This window comes from Jaculus jaculus, chromosome 7 (genome assembly GCF_020740685.1).
Source record: "Jaculus jaculus isolate mJacJac1 chromosome 7, mJacJac1.mat.Y.cur, whole genome shotgun sequence".
In the NCBI taxonomy this organism is placed as follows: domain Eukaryota; kingdom Metazoa; phylum Chordata; class Mammalia; order Rodentia; family Dipodidae; genus Jaculus; species Jaculus jaculus.
The window spans coordinates 11,402,097-11,428,964 of NC_059108.1; the positions used below are offsets into that span (position 1 = coordinate 11,402,097).

At 44.0% G+C, this 26,868-nt stretch overlaps 1 protein-coding gene across 12 annotated transcripts in view; it reads left to right on the top strand.

Moving 5' to 3' along the window:
* Positions 1 to 26,868, top strand: part of Mtus2 (microtubule associated scaffold protein 2) — a 532,186-nt gene that overhangs the window by 364,439 nt on the left and 140,879 nt on the right. For all 12 annotated transcript variants that reach the window (XM_045154627.1, XM_045154628.1, XM_045154631.1 and 9 more), the window contains one exon: positions 5,613 to 5,774. In XM_045154627.1, the coding sequence (XP_045010562.1) occupies positions 5,613 to 5,774 (162 nt within the window). The remainder of the gene's footprint in view (positions 1 to 5,612; positions 5,775 to 26,868) is intronic.

Here is a 26,868-nt window from a genome sequence, read left to right on the forward strand (position 1 = left end):
GCAACTGGGCTCCCCACATTCTGAGGCCAGCCCCCCGGAAGAGCCGACCCCATGGCCCTGGGTTCAGTGATTCATGATCCATACAACTCACTTTCACCCAGTTTCTGGGACTTGCGGGCTGGGCCGTTCGTTGGCTTCCTTTGACACAGCCTGCCTGAAGGGAAACGTCATAGCTGTGATTGTGGCCCCATGCCCCAGCCCAGTAGGATTAATGACCAAAATGGTGTGGTGGCCATCGGACCAGTTGCCTCGAGCTCCTGATGCCATGCCTTCCCCCATGATGAGCAAATATGACCTCCAACTAGGGCTGTCCTCTGAGCCCAGTGGCCATTGCTGTCTTCCTCAGAAGCAGGAGACCTTCAGGAGTGGATCTTCTTGGCATTGCCTCGTAGAAACAGGGAATGAGGAGGGCCATTGGACCCTCAGAGGCCTGAGCCAAGCTCCCTGTGCCTCTCTGCCAGCTGTATGTGTGGTAGACTAGCCAGGGGGGGCTGGGGAACTCCCATCTGTAAGACCTTGATGACACGGCTGTTTGGGGGTCACCCGTGCTCTTCTAAGTAACCCCTCACCCACGCTCTGTAAGTAAGCCCAATAGCTTCTTTGCCTCCGCCTAAGAAAAAGTAGAGAAACAAATTATAAACTTTTTAGAAGAATACATAAGAAAGCATCTTTTATGATATCAGGATAGGTAATGGAAGATGCAAACACACACACATACATATCAATTTCAAGGCAATGAAAAAATTACAGAGAAAGGCACCCTAAGTGGAAAAGTTGTCAGAGACTAGGTAATGTTTGAACTATGCATCCAATATGAGATTAGCATCCTGCATGCCTAAGAATTGGGGTAAATAGTCCTTCTTAACTGAAAGTAAGAGTGGTGAGTGTTTAGGAGCCTGTAGAGAGACAGTGTGAGTCACTCCACTCGACAGAGGCCTGAAATGTCAGAAGGGTCTAGCCTTCCCTTTTCCCCCCATCTGTTCTTCCCTAGCAGAGTTCCCCTTTCCTAGGAGAGATGATCACCCACTTCTGAGGCCATCCTTCCTGGAAGATTGAGGTTCCTGGCATCAAGACTGAACTGACCAGTTCAGTCCCCCTCCAGTAGCCTCACTTAAAAAATGCCAACCTAAAGCTGGGCATGGTGGCGCACGCCTTTAATCCCAGCACTCGGGAGGCAGAGGTAGGAGGATCACCATGAGTTTGAGGCCACCCTGAGACGACATAGTGAATTCCAGGTCAGCCTGGGCTAGAGTGAGACCCTATCTCAAAAAAACAAAAAATGCCAACCTGGGTCTCAAGGTGGACCTTCGAATTTCTGGGAGCCCAGTCTTACATTTCTTTGAGCAAAAGCTGTAAGTTGTCTCTAAGCACAACGTCTTGTAAGCTCTCCCTATCATAAGATCTTTCCAAAGGTTATCTTCTGCTCTTAGGATTTCATTCATTGGGTGAAATTCATAAGTCAAGAGTCTAGAGGCCACTAATTCAAAGAAATCTTTATGAGAACATTGAGTTTACAGAACCACAGCTCTGGATGAGGCTCTGGTGCTCACAAAGACGCCCCAGATTTTCACATCAGAGGCATAGGCAGAGGTTATGCATGGGTCTCTAAGGGGGGAGAAAACTTTAATAGCCAATCAACTATGTGAAAAATTAATCTCAACCCCGCATCTTGTCAGAGGTGGAATACCAGTTAGCGCCATGTCCCACCGAGTGCCAAAATTAACGGCCAGTGATGCTGTCGTCACTACCTGTAGAAAGTGTGATGCTCAAAAAGCAATTCTGGAAACAGTCATGGATACCCGGTACAGCTGAGCACATTTTCTTCTGTCCAGTGGTGCAACGCCCATGCTTTATTCTGCTTAACATTGGTGTTCCCTTACATGAGTATTCCCACCTGCCTGTGTCCGAAATGGTTCACCATAAATTTTGCAAGGCAAATATATTCTAGATTCTATCTTTAGCCCTCCATCATACGTGCATGATTGGATTCCCCTCGGTCCTCTGTTCCCTTTCTTCTCACTTGGAGCAGTCTACCTGATATCAATCCTTGAAGACTTCCTAAGTTCCTGTGGAAAACTGGTTTATTCAAACAACTCAGCGCAAAAATTACAACCAGCATGCAAGTTAATGACTCATACATCCGAGCAGACAGCATGCCCGGCAGTCCTGTGTTTTCTTGTAGTAACACCTGCGCCACCGGCAGGTGATGGGGACGGCAGGTGGGCAGGTGACAGTCATACCACAGCCATCTTTCTCTCTGTGTCTGCCCCTTCCTGAGGCGTCGGCTGCTCTCCAGACAAGTCGAACGATGGATATCCGCTACCTGCAACATTGAGGCTTGAGTAGATAGAGATTGGTCAGGAAATAAGATGACAGTTAGCCACGTGACCCACTCCTACTCCTCCACGTTCTCCGCCACATTTGTTCTGACTCAGGCAGCTTCTTTATTTCCAGATGTTTTCTTGCTTTCCTCAAGCAGTGGATTAATGTTGTCAGCACTGGTCTGACGCTCTTGGAGCATGCGTAGAATTCCAAAGCCATTCTCATGTTCAGAGTGCTTTTCATTTACTACATAACACAGAATGGTTAAAGAATCGCTGGCCAGGCAGAGCCAGTTTTCAAAGAGTAGAGCTTACCACTTGTTCCCAGCAGTATGCCACCAATAATGACCAACATACAGTTTATATGTAATTTTATTCTATTGTTTTTCGTAGAGCAAGTCCTCTCTCAGAGGGAATAGATAGTTTTTCTGATGCACATTTCTTCCCAGCCTAGGAGGTAGCCAAACCTCTAAATTGGCATGTTCACTGAATAATAAGTTTCACGTCATCACATGATGTCATCACATGACATCATCGCATGATGTCAGATGCAAGCGGACTTGATAGAAGGGCATGTAGCTCCACAAATGATACAAGATATGTATCGTCTTTGGAAATTTTGATAAATTGTTAAATAGAAGACTGTGCTCACCCGGGCTCAATTTAGCTGCACATGCTGGTGAGCAGATTGTCCTGGTGGGATGTCAGAAGCAGGGGACGCATTAGATGATTCCATGTGAAATATCTCCCCACTTCCCTCTGAAATGGCCCACAGACTCAGGGATGCCCTGATTTGGGGCACTGCACAGGTGAGCCATCGGAGCTTTCAGTCTTGCAAGTTCATGGTGGTGTTTTTCCTGAGTAGGTTTGAATCAGACGTGCACAAACCATTGCATGAACTGCAGGGCCTTAGCTGTTTCAAGAAATGGCATATTCCTTATTTTTCATTTCTATGTATGCTTTTCTTTAGAAATAACACAACTCTGGCCAATTTCAAATAGATTTCCAGGTCTTCATAAGGATTCTAAAACCCATCACCTCTTACTCTAAATGATTGAATGAGCCCTCCTAGGTGGTATGACCACTAAAGCCATTTTAATAATGTTATCATTTTTATGCAGGCTCCATCTAAATAAAATGGCATGACTATCCTTTTAAAATGATGAAAACAAAAAACAAAATGTAATCTTTCACTCCAGTGCCCAATGCTTCTTCCAGCTGTCGTTGCTTATTTCTCATGGTAGATAGTCCTGATCCTCTGACGAGATGGTTTTGTTTCAAGCAAACACTAATCTCTGTACATTCAGACTCTGAATTAGCAGACTTGGCCTCACAGCTGCAGTCAGAGAGGCATTTCAAAGTCTTATCTTTTAAAGGGCCCATATGGTGGTGTCATTGTCTTTAAGAGATTGAAAATATATAAATCATAAAAAAGGTTTCATATTTAAAAGAAAAGTTTGGGCTACACTTTATATTTAAATCTGACAGAAGCACACATCCTGGTAGACCATATCTTCAGACTGTCAGAGCAGCTGATTGTAACAAGATTTCCTATAGATATTGACCGTTTCTATATTGAATAGCAAGTGGCAATTATCTGTACATGTCTCCTGGTTTTAAAATAAACAAAACTACAGTGCAAGGTTCTCCCAGCCTGATGAGGCCTCTGCTTTTTAGACAAAATGCTTTCATGAGTCTTCTATCTTATGCTCCCCACATTCCACCTGCACCCAAAGCACTCTATTCTGGAAATAAAATGAGCTGGATTTCTGGGATATATATATATTCTGGACCAGTGGGACACATACATAGTAGTCAAACTCTAGTTTCTGTAGGTTCCCATCTGTGGATTCAGTCAACTGTATATAAAAAATACTTTGAGGCTGGGGAAATGGCTTAGCACTTAAGGCATTTGCCTGCAAAGCCTAAGGACCCTGGTTCAAGGCTGGATTCCCCAGGACCCACATAAGCCAGATGCACAAGGGCTTACATGTTTCTGGAGTTTGTTTGTAGTGGCTGGAAGCCCTGGCATGTCCATTCTCTCTTTCTGTCTGCCTCTCCCTCCCTCTCTCTCTCCCTCCCTCTCTCTCTCCCTCTCCCTCTCTCTCTCCCTCTCAAAAGTAAATATTTTAAAAAATACTTAGAAGAAAAAACTCATCAAGGGCCTGTGGGTAAAAACATGAGGATATGAGTTTGACCCCCAGAACCCATGTCAAAAGCAGAGCAAGCGTGGTCATGGGTACTTGTAAGCCTAGTAATGGGAGGTGGGCAGAAACAGGAGGGCCCCTGGGCTGCTTGTTGAGCCAGTCTAACTGAAAAACAGGAAGCTATAGGTCCAGTGACATTATATTCAGAGATTTTTCTTATAATTTGTCACATTATGATAAGAGAGTTATACAGTACAGCAATGATTTACATTGCATTTGGTATGATAAGTCATCTGGATAGGATTTAAAGTATTTGGGGGAGGAAGTATATGGGATCTATGCAAATATCATGGCATTTTACTATAGGGCTTGAACATCAGCAGATGTTACTTACAAGGATCCTGGAGCCATTCCCCACCCACATGAATGATGACTATATTTTAATTAATTAATTAATTAGAGCAATGGGTGCACCAGGGCCTCTAGCCACCGCAAACGAACTCTAGACAAATGTACCACCATGTGCATCTGTCTAACATGGGTTCTGGGGGAGCTGAACCTGGGTCCTTAGGCTTCACAGGCAAGCGCCTCACCTGCTAAGCCATCTCTCCATGCCAATGACTGTATTTTTATTCTCATTTCTCCTGGGTCACTCATATTCTGTGGTAGTTTGAATGGATGTCCCCCTCCCCCAATCTGTAAGCTTCAATAAATCCTTCCCTCCTATAACTTGTGCTTGGTTTGGAAGTTCATCCCAGCAATGTAAAGCTGACTGTACATACGAGAAACCTCTGTGAATTACCAGGGTGATGCTTATGACAATGTACATTCATGTGTATACATGTAAGTACAGTAGGTATACGTGTACGTGTGAAAATTTTCAGAGGACACGGGCTGATCTTGGCTTTTGTGGAGTTCCCTTCAGTGCAGAGGGTTTGAATGACAGACATTTAGGCCCTAAATGGAGATTAAAGGGAGGTCTTTACCACATCCGGTTCCAGAGGAATCCTTTCCAAGGTCACTCACTGAGAGATCGAGTTCTGAAGCAGACAGCAGCCTTAGGATTGGCTGGTGATTGTGAATGACCAGAGGGCCCATCCATTTTTCATGAAGTTATAATTAACATGCTGTCTGTGTCCCACAGGTTCAACCTTTGCGAATGAAGAGCAGCCAGTTCTGAAGGCAGCTCTGCCATCTAAGGACACACCCAAGGGGGCTGGGAGGGCAACCCCTCCTCCGTCCTCCAGCGTGACGACGCCCCGCAGGAGTTTGCTTCCAGCGCCAAAGCCCACTTCTGCACCTGCTGGTAAGACCTTCTGCCTTGTAGAGGCTCCGTAGTGGAGTGCCCTTTCTGCATTAATAAAAAGTCCTTTGAAGATCTCTATGTACATCAAGTATTCAGAGGCGCTGGCTGATGAGTCTTCAATGCCATTTAAAGTTAATAATAATTCAACTGTGTTCAAGGTACTTTCATGTGTGCTTAAATTCTTACAAATGCCTCTCACTGCTCCACCTGTCTGGAAGCCCTTGGCATCACAACATTTGGACTTCGGAAAGTGAAAACCAAGCTATTTTAAGCAGACTGGCATTTGGCTTGGGGAAGCCAGAGCTCATGAAAACATCTGAGGGAAGAGGGATGCGCAGCTAGCTCAGATTGTACCTCAGGAGCCAGCCTCAGAACCCCATGGGGAACTGCTGCCCCCTGCTGGCTGCAGGCTTGCACCTGCAGAGCTGAGCGGGATCCAGGGACTGGTGGCTACTGGTGGCTCCCTGCCACTTCATCCCATGAAGCCTGTGGCTGGATGTGAGGGGCTCACCTGTGCAAAGATGAGATGAGTGGAGAAAAGGCACCTGACCAAGGCAGGCACTGCCCAGGTAGCCCTAGGTTGGCTCCTGCCACAATATCCTCTTCCATGTCTCAGTTAAGTGCATCTGCTCATCACAGCAGTATCTGCAGATGTTGTTCTTAGCGATCTCTCTCCCTCCCTCCCTCCCTCTCTCTCTCTCTCTCTCTCTCTCTCTCTGTGTGTGTGTGTGTGTGTGTGTGTGTGTGTGTGTGTGTGTGTGTTTTATCTTACTGTGTAAGGCACACTTTCAGGAAGATAGAATGGGTGTTGAGCCCTGGTCCACCATAGATGAGTCATGATGTTGGTTTCCTCTGCATTTTTCTTCTATGAATATAATCATATATTTAGTGTGTGTGTACGTGCGTGTGCACCAGGGCCTCCAACCATTGCAAACAAACTCCAGATGCATGCGCCACCTTGGGCATCTGGCTGATGTGGGTACTGGGGAATCAAACCTGGGGGATCCAACCTGGGTCCTTTGGCTTTTCAGGCAGGTGCCTTAACTGCTGAGCCATCTTTCTAGCCCTGTTGTTAGTTCTCTTGATGATAACTATTTTGACTGGGGTGATACAAGATCTCAAAGTTGTTTTATTTCACATCTCCTTAATGGTTAAGGATGGTTGTCGAACATTTTTTTTAATGTCTGTTGGCTACTGGTTTCTACTTTTGTGAACTGTCTGTATATTTCATTAGCCCAGTTACTGTGTTTTCAGCATTTCTGGCTGTACATTATACTCTTAGATTCATTGTGAATTGATCTTCTTTTTGTCTTTTTTTTTGTAAGGTAATAGATGTGGATCTAATTCGTTTTTTGGCAGGTGGATATCCAGTTTTGCCAGCACTATCTGTTGAATGGACTGTCTTTTCCAATGTATGTTTTTGACACATCTATTTAAAATTAACTGACTGTAGTTGTGTGGGCTTACTTCTGTGAATTCTTATATCATTGAAAACCATATATATATGTATATGTGTGTGTGTATGTATATATATATATATATATATATATATATATATATATATATATATATATATATACATACACATACACATACATACATACATACATACATACATACATACATATACATACACACACACACACACACACACGATCCTTGTGTAGGTACCATACTGCCTTTGTCATTATTGCTCTATAGTAAAATTTTTGTGTGTCTGTGTATATTGTCTCAACTCTGTCTTCCATCTCGGAGACTCAAAGTGCATACTCTCTCATCTGTAGGTGATGCTCTCGGTTGCGATTTGAGTGATTATTTTCTTCATTTCCAGAATTTCTTTTTGGTTCTTTTTCAGTGTTTTGACTTCATTACTAAATTAGTCTTCCATGTTTTTGTTTGTTTGTTTGCTTACTTTCTCCTCCAGTTCACTGACAGTAACATTCACTTTAGAGACTGTCTTGTCAAGATTTCCTTAGTTCATTCATCTGCATGTTTGGGTCTGAAGTCTTTCTCTGACATTTCCCCTATCTCAGTGGTTTTTGGCTTCCATTATAGGGCAGTTGGGAGGCTGGGAACAGTTCCAGGTCGGTTATTCTCTCGTATTCTTCTCGTGCCTTTGTTGTGTGTTCTCCCATCTGTTCCGGGATTAACTTCCTCCCTTTTCCCAGTATTTGTTGGAGGCTCCTTTAATTTTCGGACACAGCTCCTCTGGCCCCCTTCACCACTGACTGTGCTCCTTACAGCTATGGAGGCCGACCAGCACTGGTACTCCCAATTATTTATCATCAAATATGGTTGTGCCTCTCTGTAGAAGACCCTTTGGTGCTATATATGTGATCCTGGGTGAGGCTTACTGCTAGAGACTTAATCCTGGCTTGTGTGCAACACTGGATACCAAGGAGGGTGGCTGAACTCAAAGCACCTTCCTGTCCGAGAGTTCAAAGCGGTCTCGGGTGCTTGCTGGTGTGTATACTGTGTGAACTGGGTGGGCAGATTCGCGCTGGCTGGGGCCTCTCCCAAGGACTAGGTGGAATGACTTGTACTTGTGCCCGCACCGTGCCAGCTGGTCTGTCCTGAACCAGGAGGGCGGAAGGTACTGGTATCCTCTGCGCACTGGCTGATCTCCCCGTGAGCGCTGGGTAGGGTTTACCTGTACCCCCTCTATGTCGGTTGGTTTCTACCAAGCAGATTCAGGTGGGCAGGGTTGTACCTGAGTTCCCCCCTCCCTTGGTGGTTTTTCTCTCCCACATGAACCAGTGGGTGTAGTTCACATTTATTCTTTGATGTTGTGGTCTTACCCCTGGGAACCTTCCCCAAAGGTAGATTGGTAAAAATCCATCGCAGGGAGTGATTAATTCACCCCTACTGCCCATTAACAGCAGCTGAATGCATTCTGGTGCAGCCCCAGTATGCACTGGGTGTGGCTGTCAGGCAGGGAGGCGTTATCTGTTTGCTGCCAGAAAATGGTTTTCCGGAGCTACCACAAAGTAGTAAAAGCAAGGTTGGAGAGAAGTGTTCACAGTAGGCTTCCTTTGCTGAAATAAGGATGTTTTATGCTGTCCATGTACTTAGATAAAGGAAAATGATAAAAAGCTAAGCAATGAATTTTAAAAATAAGAAAAAGAGTACCAACAGGGGAAAAGGTTTGGGAGGAGGGAACAGGAATCAAGACTAAGGATAGGACTTGAGTACTCCTTGCTTTCGACATCTGACTTGAAAGTCACCTAAATAGCTTACACAATTATACATTAATATTAAATTGAAAAGATAAGGTCTGAACTATCCAAAGTGTTGTTAAACAGGTGAAAGTAACGGTAGAGCCTGCTGGTGGCCAAACCACAGCACAGCACTATTCCAGAGGACTTCATGGCTCAGTAATGTAGCGTTCCTCCCCTGTGGATATCCCCTAGATTCAGAAAGATTGCAACAGAAACATCTCAACCTACATCCAGCAGTTTTTACTGTGGGTGGTACTGCTGTGTTGTGAATATCTGCTGATATTCCGAATTTGTGTGTTGTGAGACAAACCTGACGGGGCATTACAGGATAAAATAAACCCGTCACACATTTAAAAAGAAATCCCAGCTCTGTCTACTGGAAAATTGTAAACAACTAAAGCAATACTAATGATTTCCAAAATGTATTTCCCATTAACAACAGATAGGGGATCCCCGAAGAAACAACTTGTTCCACCTAGGACAGGAAATGCAGACCCCAGAACATCTTGCCACAGCAGAGAGCCAACCGGGGGGGGGGGGGGGGGGCACGTAGCAAAGGGCTTGAATCCACTGGGAAAGAAAAGAGCTTAAGAAGTCAGTGAGTCAGAACATTAGTCTATCAGTAACTACGTGGATTCATCTTCATAACATTATAGATATATCCATTTGTGCATATGATGCAAAGTAGATCCAACAAAAACAAAACTAGTCACATAGAAGGATGTCACTATTTTGAAATCTGGCAAAGAAAATAAAAACGAAACATTTGAACTGTTTTCCCATTCAGTCTTACCTCACAACAACCAAAGAGGCAATGAGGAGAAGTTCTTTCTATAAAAGAATTCTAGCTAATAACACAGAATTGACTCTAAAAACGACCTTTGTGCAGCTTCTAATGAGTCAGTACATGACTATCAGTCAAGAGAGACAGCCAAGCGTAGGAGCCGTGCAGCTGGGGGTGAGGGAGGTGTTGAAATTCCCTGTGAATTAGTCTGGGGCAAGATGAATCTGCTCCAGCTTCTAGATTCAACTGATAATGAACCGGAAATATAAAAGGATCAAGATGGTGTCGGCGTGGGTGTGGTGGCACACGCTTTTGATCCCAAAACTTAGGATGCAGAGGTAGGAGGGTTGCTGTGAGTTTGAGGCCACCCTGAGACTACATAGTGAATTCCAGGTCAGCCTGGGCTAGAGCACGACCCTAAAAAAGAAGAAGGAGGAGGAGGAGGAGAAGCAACAGCAGCAGTAGCAGCAGCAGCAGCAGCGATGCATGTTAAATAATACCGTGGGGACAGAATCAAACCGAGGAGTATAATGGGACAAACAAGCTCATTTACTCAAGAATAAGAACATCAGAAATTTAAAAAAAAATAAACAAATAAAAGAGATAAAGTAGGAAGCTATAGATTACCAAGAACTAATATATCAAATTGCTTATATATATCTATTCCCAAGCATGAATAGCACCGTGGATCCTGATGGAAACAAACACATTTTTAAATTTAAGATCATGGGGGAAATGCGAACAACAGGCTATTTCATGACATTAAGTCGTTTAAGTATAATGATAGCACTGTGACTGTGCTTTCAAGAGACGTGTTTTAGAAACTCACATACATAAGAGGCTATGCTGCATGAGTCAGCATTCTGCTACTATAACAAATGCTCCCAGTAGCTAACTTATTTTGATTTTGGTTCACAGCTGTGGGTTTTAATCCATGATCAGTTGGTCCTGTTGCTTTTTTTTTTTTTTAATTTATTTATTTGAGAGCGACAGACACAGAGAGAAAGACAGGTAGAGGGAGAGAGAGAGAATGAGCGCGCCAGGGCTTCCAGCCTCTGCAAATGAACTCCAGACGCGTGCGCCCCCTTGTGCATCTGGCTAACGCGGGACCTGGGGAACCGAGCCTCGAACCGGGGTCCTTAGGTTTCACAGGCAAGCGCTTAACCGCTAAGCCACCTCTCCAGCCCGGTCCTGTTGCTTTTGAACTTGTGACAAGGAAACACATCCTGACATGAGGCAGGGAGCCACATGGCAAACGAAGCTGTCAGCTCTGGCTGTGGAAAAAGAGACGCGAGGAAAGGGTTAGGGTCCTGCTCTCCTGTGTGGGCATCTCCCTAAGGACTAAAAGAGCTTCTGGTAGGCCTCACTCTTCAAGTGCCCACCCCACTCCCTCCCCAGTGCTAGGCTGGTGACAAATTTTGAACACCTACATCTTTGGGTGACATTTTAAAAAATTGTATGTACTTATCCATTGATGTATTGAATTGCGTGTGTGTTCACTTATGGATGTGTGTGTGGATGCACCAGTCTCCTGCCATTGCAAACAAACTCCAGATGCATGCCCTACTTTGTGTCTGGCTTTTTGGTGGGTGCCAGGGTATTGAACCCAGATGGCAGGCTTTGCAAGCAAGTGCCTTTAACCACCAAGCCATCTGCCCAGCTCCTATGGGTGACAATTAAGATCTGAACTGCTGCAAATGCTATCTGGGATTTCCTTAAAAATAATTCAGGCTGGCGGAGAGCCAAACAGTATTCTCCATTCATGGCTCATTGTTGAAGTGGGCAATGGGATACTTTGACTACACTAACTGTTCTTTAGACTGTGTTCAAATTGTTGCATAATAGCATGGCAAAATGTGAAAGAGAGTGGTTATTTTAGTGTGGGCAGAATTAAAAGGAAATAAGCTATTTCCAGGGTAAAGAAAAAGGGGAGAGCCAGCAGTACTTTTCCACGTGTTTCTCTGCTCCTTCGGATATTTTCAAGAGCTGTGTAATCTTAATAATAGTTCTTTCCCATTTTTCACTACTGCTCAAAATACTTTAGCAAGCTGAATCTAATTTGGTTTTCATAAAGGCCCAAAGAGGAATGGTTATTTTGCAAATGGGGAAACTAAGCCTCAGAAAAGTCAGATGAGATGTTCACGGTCACATGATAGCAGCCATAAATAAATGTACACTGTGTGTGTTTCCAGTCTTCTCACATTATTAATATCTCACTATTATTAATATCCAGAAGGAGATTATTAGAACTCTGTGTGCGGACTGCAGAATGTCCATTACCAATTCATTTCCTGTGTGTAAACCGGGGGTGGATAGGATGGTGCCCAGTGCTTCTTGCTCAAGTTGAGGTCCTCTGGTTGAGAGTCTGCCTCAGTGTCTACTTGGTCACTGCTTACTCTCCACTCTTGGTGACCTTACCCCTCTCCCATCTGATGTGAGGGTTTTTTCACAAAATTCCAAATAATGCCATTTGGGAAGAGAAGTATGAGCTTTTCCCTAAAGACTAAAGTGGCCTTGTGTGTGCGTGTGTATGTGTGTGTGTGCACGCCCACACATGCATGTGTACATGCATTCACCAGACCTCCCTCCCTAAACACATGTCTGTTTTTCTTCCAGAGGCAAATGGTCTTGTCTGTACTTGATTTTCCCTCTTAGAAAAAGCTCTCACTCTCTTTCTTAGAAACAAGCTATCCAAAGGCATCTGGTAGAATTACTGGCATGGCTTTTCTCAGGAAACCTTTATGACATAACAATTACTCCCTTTTCTTCCAAATCAGGGCACGTTGTGTACTTGTCTTGCCTTAACTAACTCTGTGGCTGGGCTGCAGAGCCTTCCCCTCCTAGCTTTGAGCTTTGAAACAATGGCGTGGATTGGGCATTATGCAGAGTTTCTCTGTTGGAACCTGGCTTTTCCTCTGCTCTGCTGAACGAATGGTCTTGAGGAAGCAAGTTACTTTAGAGGAGAAGGGTCAGGGCAGGGGGTATGATGTATAGATGACTTAAGGGGAGGAACAAATGAGGCCAAGTTCAGAGAATAGAGCAAGTTTCATTAAGGGCCTTGTTCTGGCTAGACAAGACTGGAAAGAAAGCATTTCTTCACTTTCAGATCAATCTTCTCAAATATTAACAGTCAAAGGGCATTTATTAAATACCCACCAGGTTTTATGTCCTTTTACTTATATTGATTGTCAACATCATACCATGTATTTGTAAGGGATGGAGAACTACGAAAAGATTTGCCAATGTGGATTTGCCCAGGTCAGTGATGGGTTGGGTGGAGCCAGGCTTGGTGCCCATCCAGCCTTGTCATGGGTAATAGGGCTCATTTCCCACCCTGTCCTTAGTCCACATTTGACCCATACTAGAAAAGGATGCTTAGTCTACTATCTGTAAATTTCTCATCCTTCAATTATTGATTTGACCTGGAACTCCAGTAAGCATCACAGCTCTGGTGCCAAAATCCTACACAGTTGTATGGTAGGAGAAATAGATATTTCAATTTACTACACAGAAATATGAAAAACATTTCATATATATATATAAACATATATTTATGTAATAAATATATAAAATAAATTTATTATATAAACACCTTTATGTGATAAATATATTTATATAATAATAATAAATATTGGCAAAGAAAGAATTTATTTAATTTATGGAAATCAACCTAAAAATATTAATGCAAGACAAACATTAAAACCAAGAGTCAGGGCTGGAGAGATGGCTTAGCAGTTGAGGCACTTGCCTGCAAAGCCAAAGGACCCAGGTTCAATTCCCCAGTACCCATGTAAGCCAGATGCACAAGGGGCCACAAGCATCTGGAGTTCATTTGCAGTGGCTGGAGGGTCTGGTGTGCCACTCTCCTTCTTTCTTCCTCTTCCTCTCTCTCTCTTTCAAATAAATAAAAATAAAATATGGGTGAAAAGTCCCAGAAAGTGTCCTTGAAAACAATTATTTATTTATTTGAGAGAGACAGAGACAGGTAGAGAGAGAGAATGGGCACTGCAAATGAACCTCAGACACATGTGCCACCTTGTGCATCTGGCTTATGTGGGTATTTGAGGAATCAAGCCTGGGTCCCTAGGCTTTGCAGGCAAGTACCTTAACCACTAAGCCATCTCTCCAGTGCTCAGAATGTTTGCCTTATTTTATTTTATTTTTTCTGGCTTTGTCTATCAGTACTTTGCTCAAAAGATGGTAAGTGTCCTGTGCCATGTTCCTCTTCCAGTTGGCAGTTCCTGAGCACATGTAGCAAGCACCATTGCACCAGTCGCTTTCATATGGCTGGGACAAGAGAACATATGAGAAGCAGCTTATGTCAGGAGAGAGTGTGTGCTGGCTTACAGTCCCAGAGGGTAGAGCCCATCATGGGGGAGGGGGAGGCCTGGCAGGAGCACAGAGACGGGGCCACACTGTATCACAGGAAGCAGACACACAGAGAATAGTAGCAAGTATGGCTGGACAGTAACAGCCCAGGTCTCACCTCCTCGCCAGGGACATAGTTCCTCCAGGTAAGAGTCACCTCCTAAAGGTTCCACAACCTTCACAGATAGTGCCACTTTGATGAGGACCATGAGTTCGAACACATGAACTTATGGGGCCACTGATAACAGTTACATTTTCCTATAGGTCCTTCCCCGAGATACATCCCTAACTGCACATATCTACCCGTATCGTGGAACGAATGAATGTGGCTCTTGGAATCCACATGCTGAAACCTAACCTCCACAGTATGGTACTAAAAAGGCGGGGTCTTTGTGACACGATTGGGTCATGGTGATTCTGCTCTTTTAAATGATGTTAGTACCATGGGTACTAAAAACAAACAAGCAAAAATGCTCTAAGGAGTGGAGTCCTCCCTCTTACATCATACGATCACCTGTGGAAGGCACTGTTCCTTAGAAATAGGCCCTCACCACGCTTGGAACTTGCTGGTATCTTGTTTTGGGGCTTCCCAGCTTTCCAAAATCACGAGAAGTAAATTTTGTCACTCAAAAATTACCCAGCCAGGCCTAGGGAGATGGCTTAGCTGTTAAGGCACTTGCCTGTGAAGCCTGAGGATCCAGGTTCAATTCTCCAGGTCCCACATGAGTTAGATGCACAAGGTAGCACATGTATCTGGAGTTCATTTGCAGGGGCTAGGAGCCCTGGCACACCCATTCTCTCCTTCTGTCATTCTCTCTCTCTAATAAATAAATAAAAAAAATATTTTTAAAAATTACTCAGCCAAAGGCATTTTGTTATAGCAGCTGGAATGGGCTAAGTCTGGCCCTGGCCTCTCCCTGCAGAACCCCTTCCTTCATTTGGTTAACATCTTCTCTCCTTCAGATCGCATCCTGGTGCTGCCTCTTTGGGAACCCTCGCCTTTGTAGATCTTCTCCTAAGTGCCGTTGCCTAAGACGATCTGCCTGGTGCTTCTCTGACTTATCATGCAGTCAGGCTTCTTGTCTCCAAATCCTTAGCCACCAGCAGGGTTCCCAGAACACCTCAGGCTGTTAGCAAATACCTATTGAAAGAATGAAAGTCATAACTCCTCTGACGATTATCTCCCCTGTTGAGTTTGGGGCATGTATGACAATGAAAGCTCAGAAATTACTTGTGACTTGCTGTGAGTGGTTATGTAATGAAGCAGCAAGAGATCCCGGATCTCTGTGCCTTTCAAAATCATTGTTGACGAAAGATAAATTGTATTATTACAGACTCTTGGTTTGACATATATTTCTTGGGTTTGGATTTCTCATAGAAATGAAATCCTTGTTCTGCCATTACACTACCTGAACAGCAGAGGGCAGGCATGCAGACTGCTGTCACGTCCCAGATGATTGCATTGCCTGGGCTCTGGGGTGTTCTGGTTAAGTATTTAGATAACACACATACTTACTATTGTCCTTGCATGGGTTCTCTCTCTCTCTCTCTCTCTCTTGCAATGTAGGCAATCAAACTCAGGGCCTTGTTCAGAGTAGGCAAGCCCTCTAACACTGATTCACACCACAGCCCAAGAAACATTTCTACCCTGTGATTTTCTTAGCCCCTTTCCTTGGTGATACCAATGGGGGCTAAGCTCTCATGTCTCAGTGTCACCTGGTTAATGACTGGCATACTGTTAAATATTGAACCTGAGCAGCAACACAGCAGGCGTGGGAGTTCGCTGTCCCTTTAGACTAGATTTCTAGTGGGAGGTTTTTTTTGTGAGGGAATTTTTTTTTTCTTTTTTCTGCTTCACTCACTCACCAAATGTCTGCTTGCTGTAAGGGGCAGGTGACTTGGATGTGAGGGTAAGTGGAAAAGTCTTTCCCTCGAGGAACTCACAGGAAAGTAAATGGATTTGTAACCTAATCATTAGATTGAAAGCAAGAGCTGTGTAGTCTTTCTGCCCGGTTCTAGTTAATTCTAGCAACCAAAATTCATAGTGAGATGGGTGAGGAAAAGAATGTCCTGAAAATGTTTCCATTCACTATAATTAGGCTTTATTAGTGATTTATTGAATTATTTTCTGTACATTATTTGTTAAATAACCTCCTAGATGTTTATTATTTGGTAAGTTTTTAATTCCAGGAAAGACCCAGTGTAATCTATAGACAGGGCGAACAAAGTACCAGGCATTGGACTAATTTCTTGGGGATAAAACCATGGGGCAAGATCATGCTTGGTGCTTCCTGGATTTTTAATTTTGTGATAAAAAATTACAGTGAGGGCTGGAGAGATGGTTTAGCAGTTAAGGTGCTTGCCTGCAAAGCCAAAGGACCTATATTCAACTCCCCAGGACCCACGTAAGCCAGATGCACAAGGGGGCACATGCATCTGGAGTTCATTTGAAGTGGTTGGAGGCCCTAGTGTGCCCATTCTCTCTCTCTCCCTGCCTACTTCTGTATCTCTCTCTCAAATAAATAAATCAAAATATTTTTAATTACAGTGAATAACACAGTTATTAATAACTTCAAGTATATCTTTATGTCATATTTTTCAGATAAAATAATTGGGGAATAGTTTAAGATTTTGGAGTAGGAAGAGCATTTCTAAGTAGGACATGAAACCTAGAAGTAGTTTTAAATGCCTAAATAAGGGGGAAATTCAAAGCATTTATACTAAAATCAGGAATAAGACAAAGGTGTCCACTTTCTACATTTTTGTTTAATATCTTGCTGGAAGTCTGAGCTAAGGCAACAAAACCAGAGAGGTGAATAAAGCAGATACAAACAAGAAGGAAGAAGTCAGTGGATCCTTACTTGCAAATGGTATGATTTTATACATAAGAGATCCTAATCACTCCACCAAAAAATCTCTTGGAGTTTATAAACGCTTTTTAGCATAGTGGCAGATTTACAAAAATTAACACAAACACACACACACACACACACACACACACACACACACACACACACAAAACAAAACAGGCTTTGTTCCCCTGTTATACACCAAGGTAAGGAAGAAATCAGGGAAGTAACTCCATTTACAATTGACTCAAAAAAAATACCTAGGAATAAACCTAACCAAGGCAGTAAATGACCTTTATAATGGAACCTATAAAACTCAAGGGAGAAACCAGAGACATTATAAAATGGAAAGCTCTCCCATGCTCATGGATTGGAAGAATTAATAATAGGGAAAATGGCTATCTTACCCAAAGCAATCTACAGAACCAATGCCATCCCCATAAAAACTGCAATGTCATTTTTCAAAGAAATAGAAAAGGCAATCTTAAAATTAACTTGGAGCACAAAAGATCTCAGATAGACAAAAAAAAAAAAAAAAACTGAAGGGAAAGAAATAATACAGTGGGAGGTATCTTTATATTTCATCTCAAGCTCTATTTCAGAGCCATAGTAACAAAGACAGTATGGTACTGGCACCAGAATTGACAGGTAGATCAATGGGACAGAGTAGAAGATCCTGACACCAGTGGACACCAGTGATCCACAGCTAGGTAAGGCCACTGATGACCTCAGCACCCCAGAGCCCACATAGTACCTCTGGGCACTATGAAAGCTATCTCGTGGTGGGGGGGCGGCGGCTTCCAGCTCATTTACAGCTTGATTTCTCTATATACTACCACTAAAGCACTTAGTATTTACTGTCTTCAGAACTTACCACCTAGTTCTGGTGGGAAACCAAGAACAATGTCAATAGACTATACTGTGTAGACAGGGTCTCCTCTGTGATCTCTCTGACCAGCCACTCACGCAACTGCTTTATGGCTTTTCATAGGTTAAAGCAATGGCGTTGTTTTGCTCATGAAACTGTCTTTTGGGCAGAGCTCAGCCAGACATAGCTTTTCTGTCCTCTACTCCACTTGAGAGCTGTAGACAGAGGTTGTGAGAAGGAACATGTGTCTAATTGTATCCTAGTTGATCATTCCTGGGGCCGTCAGCTAGATTACCTGCATGGGACCTCTAGATGAGCTCGTGGAAGAGTTGATTGTTCCAGAGATGGACCAGGTGACAGCCTCATCATGGTTACCGTTTTGCCCAGAAGGTCACAGAGCATCACTACATCCCGTACATCAGGGTTCTGCCTGGGGAACCAAGAGCTTTTGTGATCTGTAAAGACAGTTGATAATTCTCAAGACTTTAGATAATAGAAATTCAAGTGTTCATAAAAGAATTTCCTAGGTGTTTTTTGAATAGTAATAACCCAGATGAGTTTGGTGAATGTTACCTTCTCATTGCTGGGACAAATATCTGACCAGAAGCAGTTTATGAGAGAAAAGGGTTTATTTCAGGCTTACAGAACACAGGGCTAGCACCATCAATGGCAGAAGAAGCTGGATTACTTCATCATATATCCACAGCAGAGAAGAAACAGCCAGAGCTCTAGCTGGTTCTGAACATACCGTAGGGCTGGGCTCAAGATCCACCCCAGTGGTACACACCTCCTGCAGCAGGGCTCCCTGAGGCTGTGGATGGGGCCACTGATGCTCAGACCACCACAGTGGACAGCCAGAACTTAGAACTCTGAAGAGACGAGGCCAGGCCAGCATCTACGTGTTCATTTGCTCTTCAGTACCCTTCAGGTGTAGTGTTCCCTCCAGAAAGGTCTTCTAGAGGAAGGGCTTGAGTGACAACAGAAAAGATGGGCTCTGTGGTCAGCTTGCAGTATTTGCAGGATGCAGTTTGCGGGGATGCAGTCTGTCTTGGCAGCAGGAATAGGGAAGTAGAGACAGATAAATGAGATAGGGGTATTCCTTATAGCCCTAAATCTATTAAATTTTTAATACAGTGTTACATAATAATAGCTTGGATATATTTCTTTCGGAAGCCAGAGGAATAAGATTTCACAGTATGCCTCTCATGACATTTGACTTCTAAGGAAGACATTAGAGAACTCATAAAAGTTAATGTTCAATATGTGAATTCAACCATCCCTCTAAAGAGAGAATTGTTCTCAGTTCAATTTATGGTGCAAACAAATAGATGTTTTAATGATACTCTGTGTTGATGATCAAAAGCATCTGCATCCATAACTAGGTACCAGGCATATAAATCAAATTATTTTGTTACTTTATTTGCTTCCCCTTCATCTCCCTGCCTCCCACCCTTCTTTTACCCTCCCATCCCCAAAACTCTCCTTTCAACATTCATACTACATAATATCTGCGATCTTCCCTGCCCTTCTCCCTTGTGTGTTAATTTATGTAACCTGCCACTTTGCTGAAAGTGTTTGTAAGTTCTTTTATAAAAAATATTTTATTTCTATTTATTTATGTAAGAGAAGGAAAGAGGGAGAGAGAGAGGAAATAGGCACACCAGGGCCTCCAGCCACTGCAAACAAACTCCAGATGCATGCGCCCCTTATGCATCTGGCTAACGTGGGTCCTGGGGAATCGAACCTAGATCCTTTTGCTTTGCAGGCAAGCACCTTAACCACTAAGCAATCTCTCCAGTCTGTGTTTATAAGTTCTAAGAGTTCTAAGGCAAATATTGCAAGTTGGAGTATTGTCTTACACAGTGCATATTTATAATCATTCTGAATTCTATTTCTGATGTTTCTTCAACTTCAGTGAAGGCCCTCGTTGAAGGATTAATCTTTAAAGTATTTTTAATTTATTTTTTATTTATTTATTTGAGAGAGAGAGAGGCAGAGACAAAGAGAGAGAATGGGTACAACCAGGGCCTCTAGCCACTACGAACAAACCCCAGACACATGAACTACCTTGTACATCTGGCTTATGTGGGTGCTGGGGAATCGAACCTGGGTTCTTAGGCTTCATAGGCAAGCACCTTAACTGCTAGGTCATCTCTCCAGCCCAAAGGATTCATTTCTGGAAGGGTTACATCACCTTGGCTTTTCACACTACTTGAGTTCTTGTGTTGTGACTTAATCATCTGGAGCTGGGTGATTGGATAAATTTATTTTTTTAAATTTTATCTATTTACTATTTGACTTAATCTACCCTTATTCACTCAGAGTAAAAGCTTTCATCAATCTAGAGGGACTAAATTGACATGAGGTGACTGCATTTTTTCTTTCTGCTAAAATCGGTGTTCATGACACCACACTCAGTACTCTCTGTACTTACTTCTCATCTGCTCCACGAGGAAGCCAAAGGCCCTTTGGGGTGCTCAGCTCTCCAAAGACGATGGGCAGGCTAAAGGCTTCTGGGTACTCATAGCTTCCCAAAGATAAAGGCAAGGTGAAGGGTCTCAGGTGCCCCCAACTCCTCAGAGTTGCAAAGCACACCAAAAGCTCTCAGGTGCACCCAGCACCCCGGGGAGGAAGAGCGGGCCTAATTCCCTTGGATGTGCAGAGCTCCTTGAGGAGGAAGGGCAGGCAGAAGGAGCTTGTGTGTGCGGAGCTCGCAGAGATGAAGAGCGTGCCCGGGGTTCTCGGGTGGGCAGAGCTCTCCGGAGATGAAAGGCGCATATAACGGCTCTTATAGGAGAAGGAGCTCCCTGAAGATGAAGAGACAGAAGGCTCCCCTTGTAAAAAGGGACCGATGCATTCCATTGCATTTCCTCCTAGAGGCAACTGGGGTTTATAGAACATAAATAACTCTATAGCTACACTGCTTCTTTGTATCAGAGTGGAAATCAGCCTAGTTCTGCCTGACTTTAAAGCCTGTAAACTTAACCTCTGTGGATAGTCACACTCAGTTGAAGGACAGGTGTTTATGTCTTACTGACATAACCATGACTAGCAAATATGTTGGAGATTTCTCTTCTTGCTCGCTCTGTCACATGTATCTTCCTATGTCCCCTGCGGTAACTTTGATTGGTCTGTGCCCCTCCCCCCGCCCAGGGCTTTCACATGCAAGCTGTCTGCTATGCACGGACTCTACCATACACTTTTGCAGGTGTGTCTAATGCTGTCTTCATATAAGTTACTAATCATTGCCTCACTGACGCCAACAGGAAGTGTTCGAGGTGTGAAGAGACACACGGACACACCCGTGTGTCCTCCGTGTATGCGATCACCCCACCCAGGCCGCACCTATGACTACTTAAGTGGGAAGTTCCAAAACAGTTCAGAAATCTTGCCTCGGTCTTTTGGTGGTTCTTTTTGTCCTCAATAGTCTCATGAAAAGCTTTTCTGTTGTTTACATATCCAGTAGAAAATCTCCCCAGGGGCACTGATGCGTATGATGTTACAGGAACATCTGGGATTTACTCATTGACTCCGCTCACTCATTTGCACGCTTATAGCGAATGAGAACATCTTTTCAGGTGAAATATTGACCTGAGCATAGATCATTTCTTGGTCAATAGGCCCTCTGATTCTCTGGGGGCACGATGTAGCATGCAACACACAGCTCTTTCCATACTAAGCTATGAAGAGATTTCCTGTGATTATATAGGTAGAGGACAGCTGGTGTTTTCTCATTTGGATCCCTTCCCTCTTGGTGAAATTGCTTCCCGAGAATTATGGACTATAGAAATGCTATTATTGTATCATAAAATTACTTTTACTTCTCTCAAAGCATGCTGCTAAGACTCTACACATGTAGGCATTGCTGGGCTTCCTACAATTTTCAAAATGCAAGTGTGAACCTCTTCAAAGCGTGCTTTTGAACATTTAAATACACATGGCCACAAGCTCTCCCAGCCCTTTACCGCATTGCTCACACAGGGCCTCTCTTTGGTAAGAACATATAAAATGAAGACATTTACAAAGTGCTTGGAGTAAAAAAAAAAAAAAAAAAAAAAAAGTGGGGGACATGGCTTTAGAAGAACGCAGGGGAAGCGACGGCCTCTGACTGCTGCTGGGAGGTTGCTTGTAGATGCTCGAGGGGACGCTGTTGCTCTCCATGTGGTATCTATCTGTTCCCCTGATGTACATGGCTCCAAGAGCAGATTATTTTCTGAGAGTGAAAAAAAATCATGCTGGGGCTGGAGAGACGGCTTATTGGTTAAGCACTTGCCTGTGAGGCCTAAGGACCCCGGTTCGAGGCTCGATTCCCCAGGACCCACGTCAGCCAGATGCACAAGGGCGTATCTGGAATTCATCTGCAGTGGCTGGAAGCCCTGGCATGCCCATTCTCTCTCTATATATATATCTTCCTCTTTCTCTCTGTCACTTTCAAATAAATAAATAAAAATAAACAACATTTTTTTTTAAATCATTATGCCTCACCATGCGGTGGTCCTTGTTGACTCAGGAGTGTTCCGCCCTGTGCCAGGAGCAGGAAGGGAGGAAGGCAAAGACAGAGCCCGTACGCCGCCGGGCCCTTGGGTGTAGGTGGTGTGATTGCTGCGGTGTGGACTCTTCTCCCTGAGGCGGGCGTTTGGATTGTAATCACTGCTTCGACTAACTTGTCACTGTGAGACTGCCGGGGGAAATCAACAGCTGTTTGGGGGATAGAGCACGTTGGAGTAGAACAGAGCAGAAATGTTTAGTAAGTATTTTGGTGGGAGAAAATTGAAGGCAGTAAATGCGAGACCTCTTCCTGTACCTGAGGTCACAGTTTTAGGAAAAAAAAAAATGGGTTGACGATACACATAGTGTCTGAGAGGAGCTGTTCACTCCACCATTAAGAAAGCCACGCTGGGCTGGAGGGATGGCTTAGCGGTTAACATGTTTGCCCGCAAAGCCCAAGGACCCAGGTTCGATTCCCCAGGACCCACGTTAGCCAGATGCACAAGGGGGCGCACGCGTCTGGAGTTATTTTGCAGTGCCTGGAGGCTCTGGTGCACCCATTCTCTCTCTGTCCTTCTCTCTCTCTTCCTCTTTCTCTGTCAAATAAATAATAAAATAATTTTAAAAAAGAAAGAAAGCCACGTGATGGTGCTTGCTTGCAAAGCCTGCTAGAGCAGGTTTGATCCCCCAGGACCCACTTAAAGGCAAACGCAATCCAAAGCTTGTGGATGATGTGGAAGACCCGCTGTCTCAGGAGGTGGAGCCCTCAAGGTTGTCCTCTGACCTCCACATGCACACCATGGCATGTGTGTGCTCACCACAAACAAATAATATTTTAAAGAGACAGTCACATGAGGCTGTCCTAGATGGCCTGTGTGTGTGCTGTCTGGTAGTCAGCAAGGCCGGGCATCTCTGTGGATCAGATGCTGTGACACTCTAGGACACCTCAGGGAACGGGAACAGCTAGCTGTTTGGACAGGCATCCAGTCGTTCCACAATGTACTAGGCATCTGCTTGGAGTTAAGCAAAGTATTGTTATCTGGGGAGATTTTGATAAGTGAGGTAGGGCTGTCCCTGTTCCTGCAGAGCTGTTGGTGGCATAGGGGTCACACAATTATCCAGCAATTTAAACATTATTTATTTATTTGAGAGACAGAGATTGACAGAAAGAAGTGGACACAGAGCGAGTAGGTGTGGGCATGCCAGGGCTTCCTGACACAGCCAATGAACTCCAGACACATGCGCCACTTTGTGCATCTGACTTTACACGGGTACTGGGGAATCAAACCCAGGCTGTCAGGTTTGGCAAGCAAGTGCCTTTAACTGCTGTAGCAATCAGCTCACATGCTGGCATGAAACTGCAGACCAGACGCAGATGTGGGAGGAAGGGGCTTTATTTGAAGCTTAGAGATCCGGGGGAAGTTCCACAGTGGGAGAAGAAGTGAGCCCACTTTTCACGGGCCCACACACACAGAGAGACCACCGCCAACACACCAGCACACTTCGGGGACCCAGGCAGAAGTCTAGCACTTTGCATATGCTTAGATTGGAATTCTGGGTCTGCCCCTACACCCCCCCATACCTAGGATCCACCCACAGTGATACCAAGTTACAAGCCATTAATGAAACTCCTGAATCGATTGGGGGCGGGGGATCCTTTCAAACTACCACAACTGCTGAGCCATCTCTCCAGCCCACACTTATTATTTTATTATGTTAAGTGCTATGAAAGGGATGTGACCTCATCAAAGGTGGTAGGTTTCTTTCTAAGCCCCTCTCTCCCAGCTAAAATCTTGGGCTAGGGCTGGTGGCAATTAAATATATTGCTAATTTGAATATACACACACACATATATGCACATATGTGTGTGTGTGTGTGTGTGTGTGTGTGTTTTCCCTTTCTTTTTTTACTCATTTTTCTGGTATTTAAAAATATTTATTTATTTATTTATGGGAGTACCAGGGCCTTCAGCCACTGCAAACAAACTCCAGACGCACATGCCACCTTGTGCATCTGGCTTACGTGGGTCCTGGGATAAAGAACCGTGGTCTTTTGGGTTTGCAGGCAAGCACCTTAACTGCCAAGCCATGTCTCCAGCCTCTGTTTTCCTTTTCTTCGAATTCTTTTATGATCGAACTTCCAGGCTATAAAATGGTCAAAATACAGACAGTATGCAGAAAGCTCACACAGAAAATTCACAATTGTTTCATCACTCTCCAATTTTCCTGATAAGTCCAATGAAGCTCAGTGAGATGGTTTGTTGTTGTTGCTTTTAGGGCGCTCGAGTTTAAAATGATAATGACTTCATGCTCTGTTGCCAGTTTGGTGGGCTGGGTGCTTTTTATTGTAATCTTTAAATGCCACCGAAGGATCTAAGTAATGGAAAAGAAACATTCCTTTTTCTCCGCTATGCCTTTTCACGACTTTCACTGAAACAGCAATAAAAGTAATATTTCAGATCATCTGGGAAATGTTGTAAGATACACACCCACAGTGCCAAAGGAGGGTTCATACCACAGTGTGACTCCGCTCTTTAAAAGCTGGCACCAGAATCCTAGCGGAGGGTTTGTGCACGTATTGTATCTAAAGGCTAGGCACCTGGTGTCTTGTCCACTCTGCTGTCAGCCCCAAGGAGCTGCGGAGGCGAGTCCAGCAGTATTAATGCACACGGCCTTGTGGAACGGTGTCTGCCGTTGTATTTCTGACATTAGTATTTTTCAGAAATCTGTCTACTTTGCTATAAAAGCATTGTTATGTGAATTGCTCTCGTGATGTTGTCCAGTCCCTGGATGATAAGCGTGGGACTTTTAATTACATGTCATTGGCTTTAAAACTTTGCATTTCTTGGGCTGGAGAGATGGCTTAGCAGTTAAGTGCTTGCCTGTGAAGCCTAAGGACCCTGGTTCGAGGCTCGATTTCCCCAGGACCCACGTTAGCCAGATGCACAAGGGGGCGCATGAGTCTGGAATTCATTTGCAGGGGCTGGAGGCCCTGGCGCGCCCATTCTCTCTCTCTCTCTCTCTCTCTCTCTCCTTCTTTCTCTGTCACTCTCAAATAAATAAATAAACAAAAAAAATCTTTTTAAAAACCTTTGCATTTCTTTCCAGACTTCACATGTTCTACTAGCTGTCTATTACAATGATGAAATTTCAAATACTAACAGTGGGTCTTAGGGTCTTTAGAGACAATAGTCTTCATGCGATATAGAAAAAAATGCAAATATATAAAGAAGCAAGTGGCAGTTGTCCATCTTATAGGAAGCTGGAAAAAAGAGTAACTTATTTTCGGGCTGGAGAGATGGCTTAGCGGTTAAGCGCTTGCCTGTGAAGCCTAAGGACCCCGGTTCGAGGCTCGGTTCCCCAGGTCCCACGTTAGCCAGATGCACAAGGGGGCGCACGCGTCTGGAGTTCGTTTGCAGAGGCTGGAAGCCCTGGCGCGCCCATTCTCTCTCTCCCCCTCTGTCTTTCTCTCTGTGTCTGTCGCTCTCAAATAAATAAATAAATAAAAATTAAAAAAAAAAGAGTAACTTATTTCCTAAGCTTCACGGCCTTTATCTTTCATCTACCAATCAACAGCCAGAGGTACGGAGAGCCGCTTTGAACCCCACACTACTAACCCGTAATCAGTCATCCAACCAGTGTGGCTGATGGGAGTGGAAAGTCTTCCAGCTCAGGCTCCAGCACTGCTGTGGGCCTCTTACTTTTCTTTTCTTTCCAAGAAGTTGAAATTAATTAATTTAACTAGGACTATCCAAAACTTAAGCACTTCGACATGTAATAACTATTAAAATGTTGATCAGCTTTACTTACATATGGCTTAGGATATAATTTTAGGATACAAAACTTACCTATGTGAGTTTCACTCATGCATACAACTAAATGGTTTTATATATGTGTGTGTGTATATATATATATGTATATATGTATATGTGCATATATATACATATACATATATATACACACACACACACACACACACACACACACACACACACACACACACATATATATATGTATGTATATAGGCACTGGAGAGATGACTTAGCAGTTAAGGCACTTGCCTGCAAAGCCTACAGACCCAGGCTCCATTCTCCAGGTCCCACATAAGCCAGATGTGCATGGTGGCACACGCATCTGGAGTTCATTTGCAGTGGCTGAAGGCCCTGGTGTACCCATTCTCTCTCTCTCTCTCTCTCCTACCCTCCCTCCCTCTCTCTCTTCCCCTCTGTCTCAAATAAATAAATAGAAACATAGAAAAAAATTAGATCATGCTATCATTACCTCTGTAGTTTTAGAGTATTTTCATCATTGAAAAGTCACCTTGTTGCACTCAGCGACAGTCTCTGTCCATGGCCTTCTCGCTCATGAGCGGGTGAGCCTTTTCCCTGCCTGAGCGCATGTCTGGTCCTGTCTCTCCCTTCTCAGAGCCCATCAGCGGCCGCTTACTGCCTGTAGTGCAGATCCAGCTCCTGCTCCGTGACTGCCTGTCACCCAGCACCACCTTCTCTCCATCAAGCCTG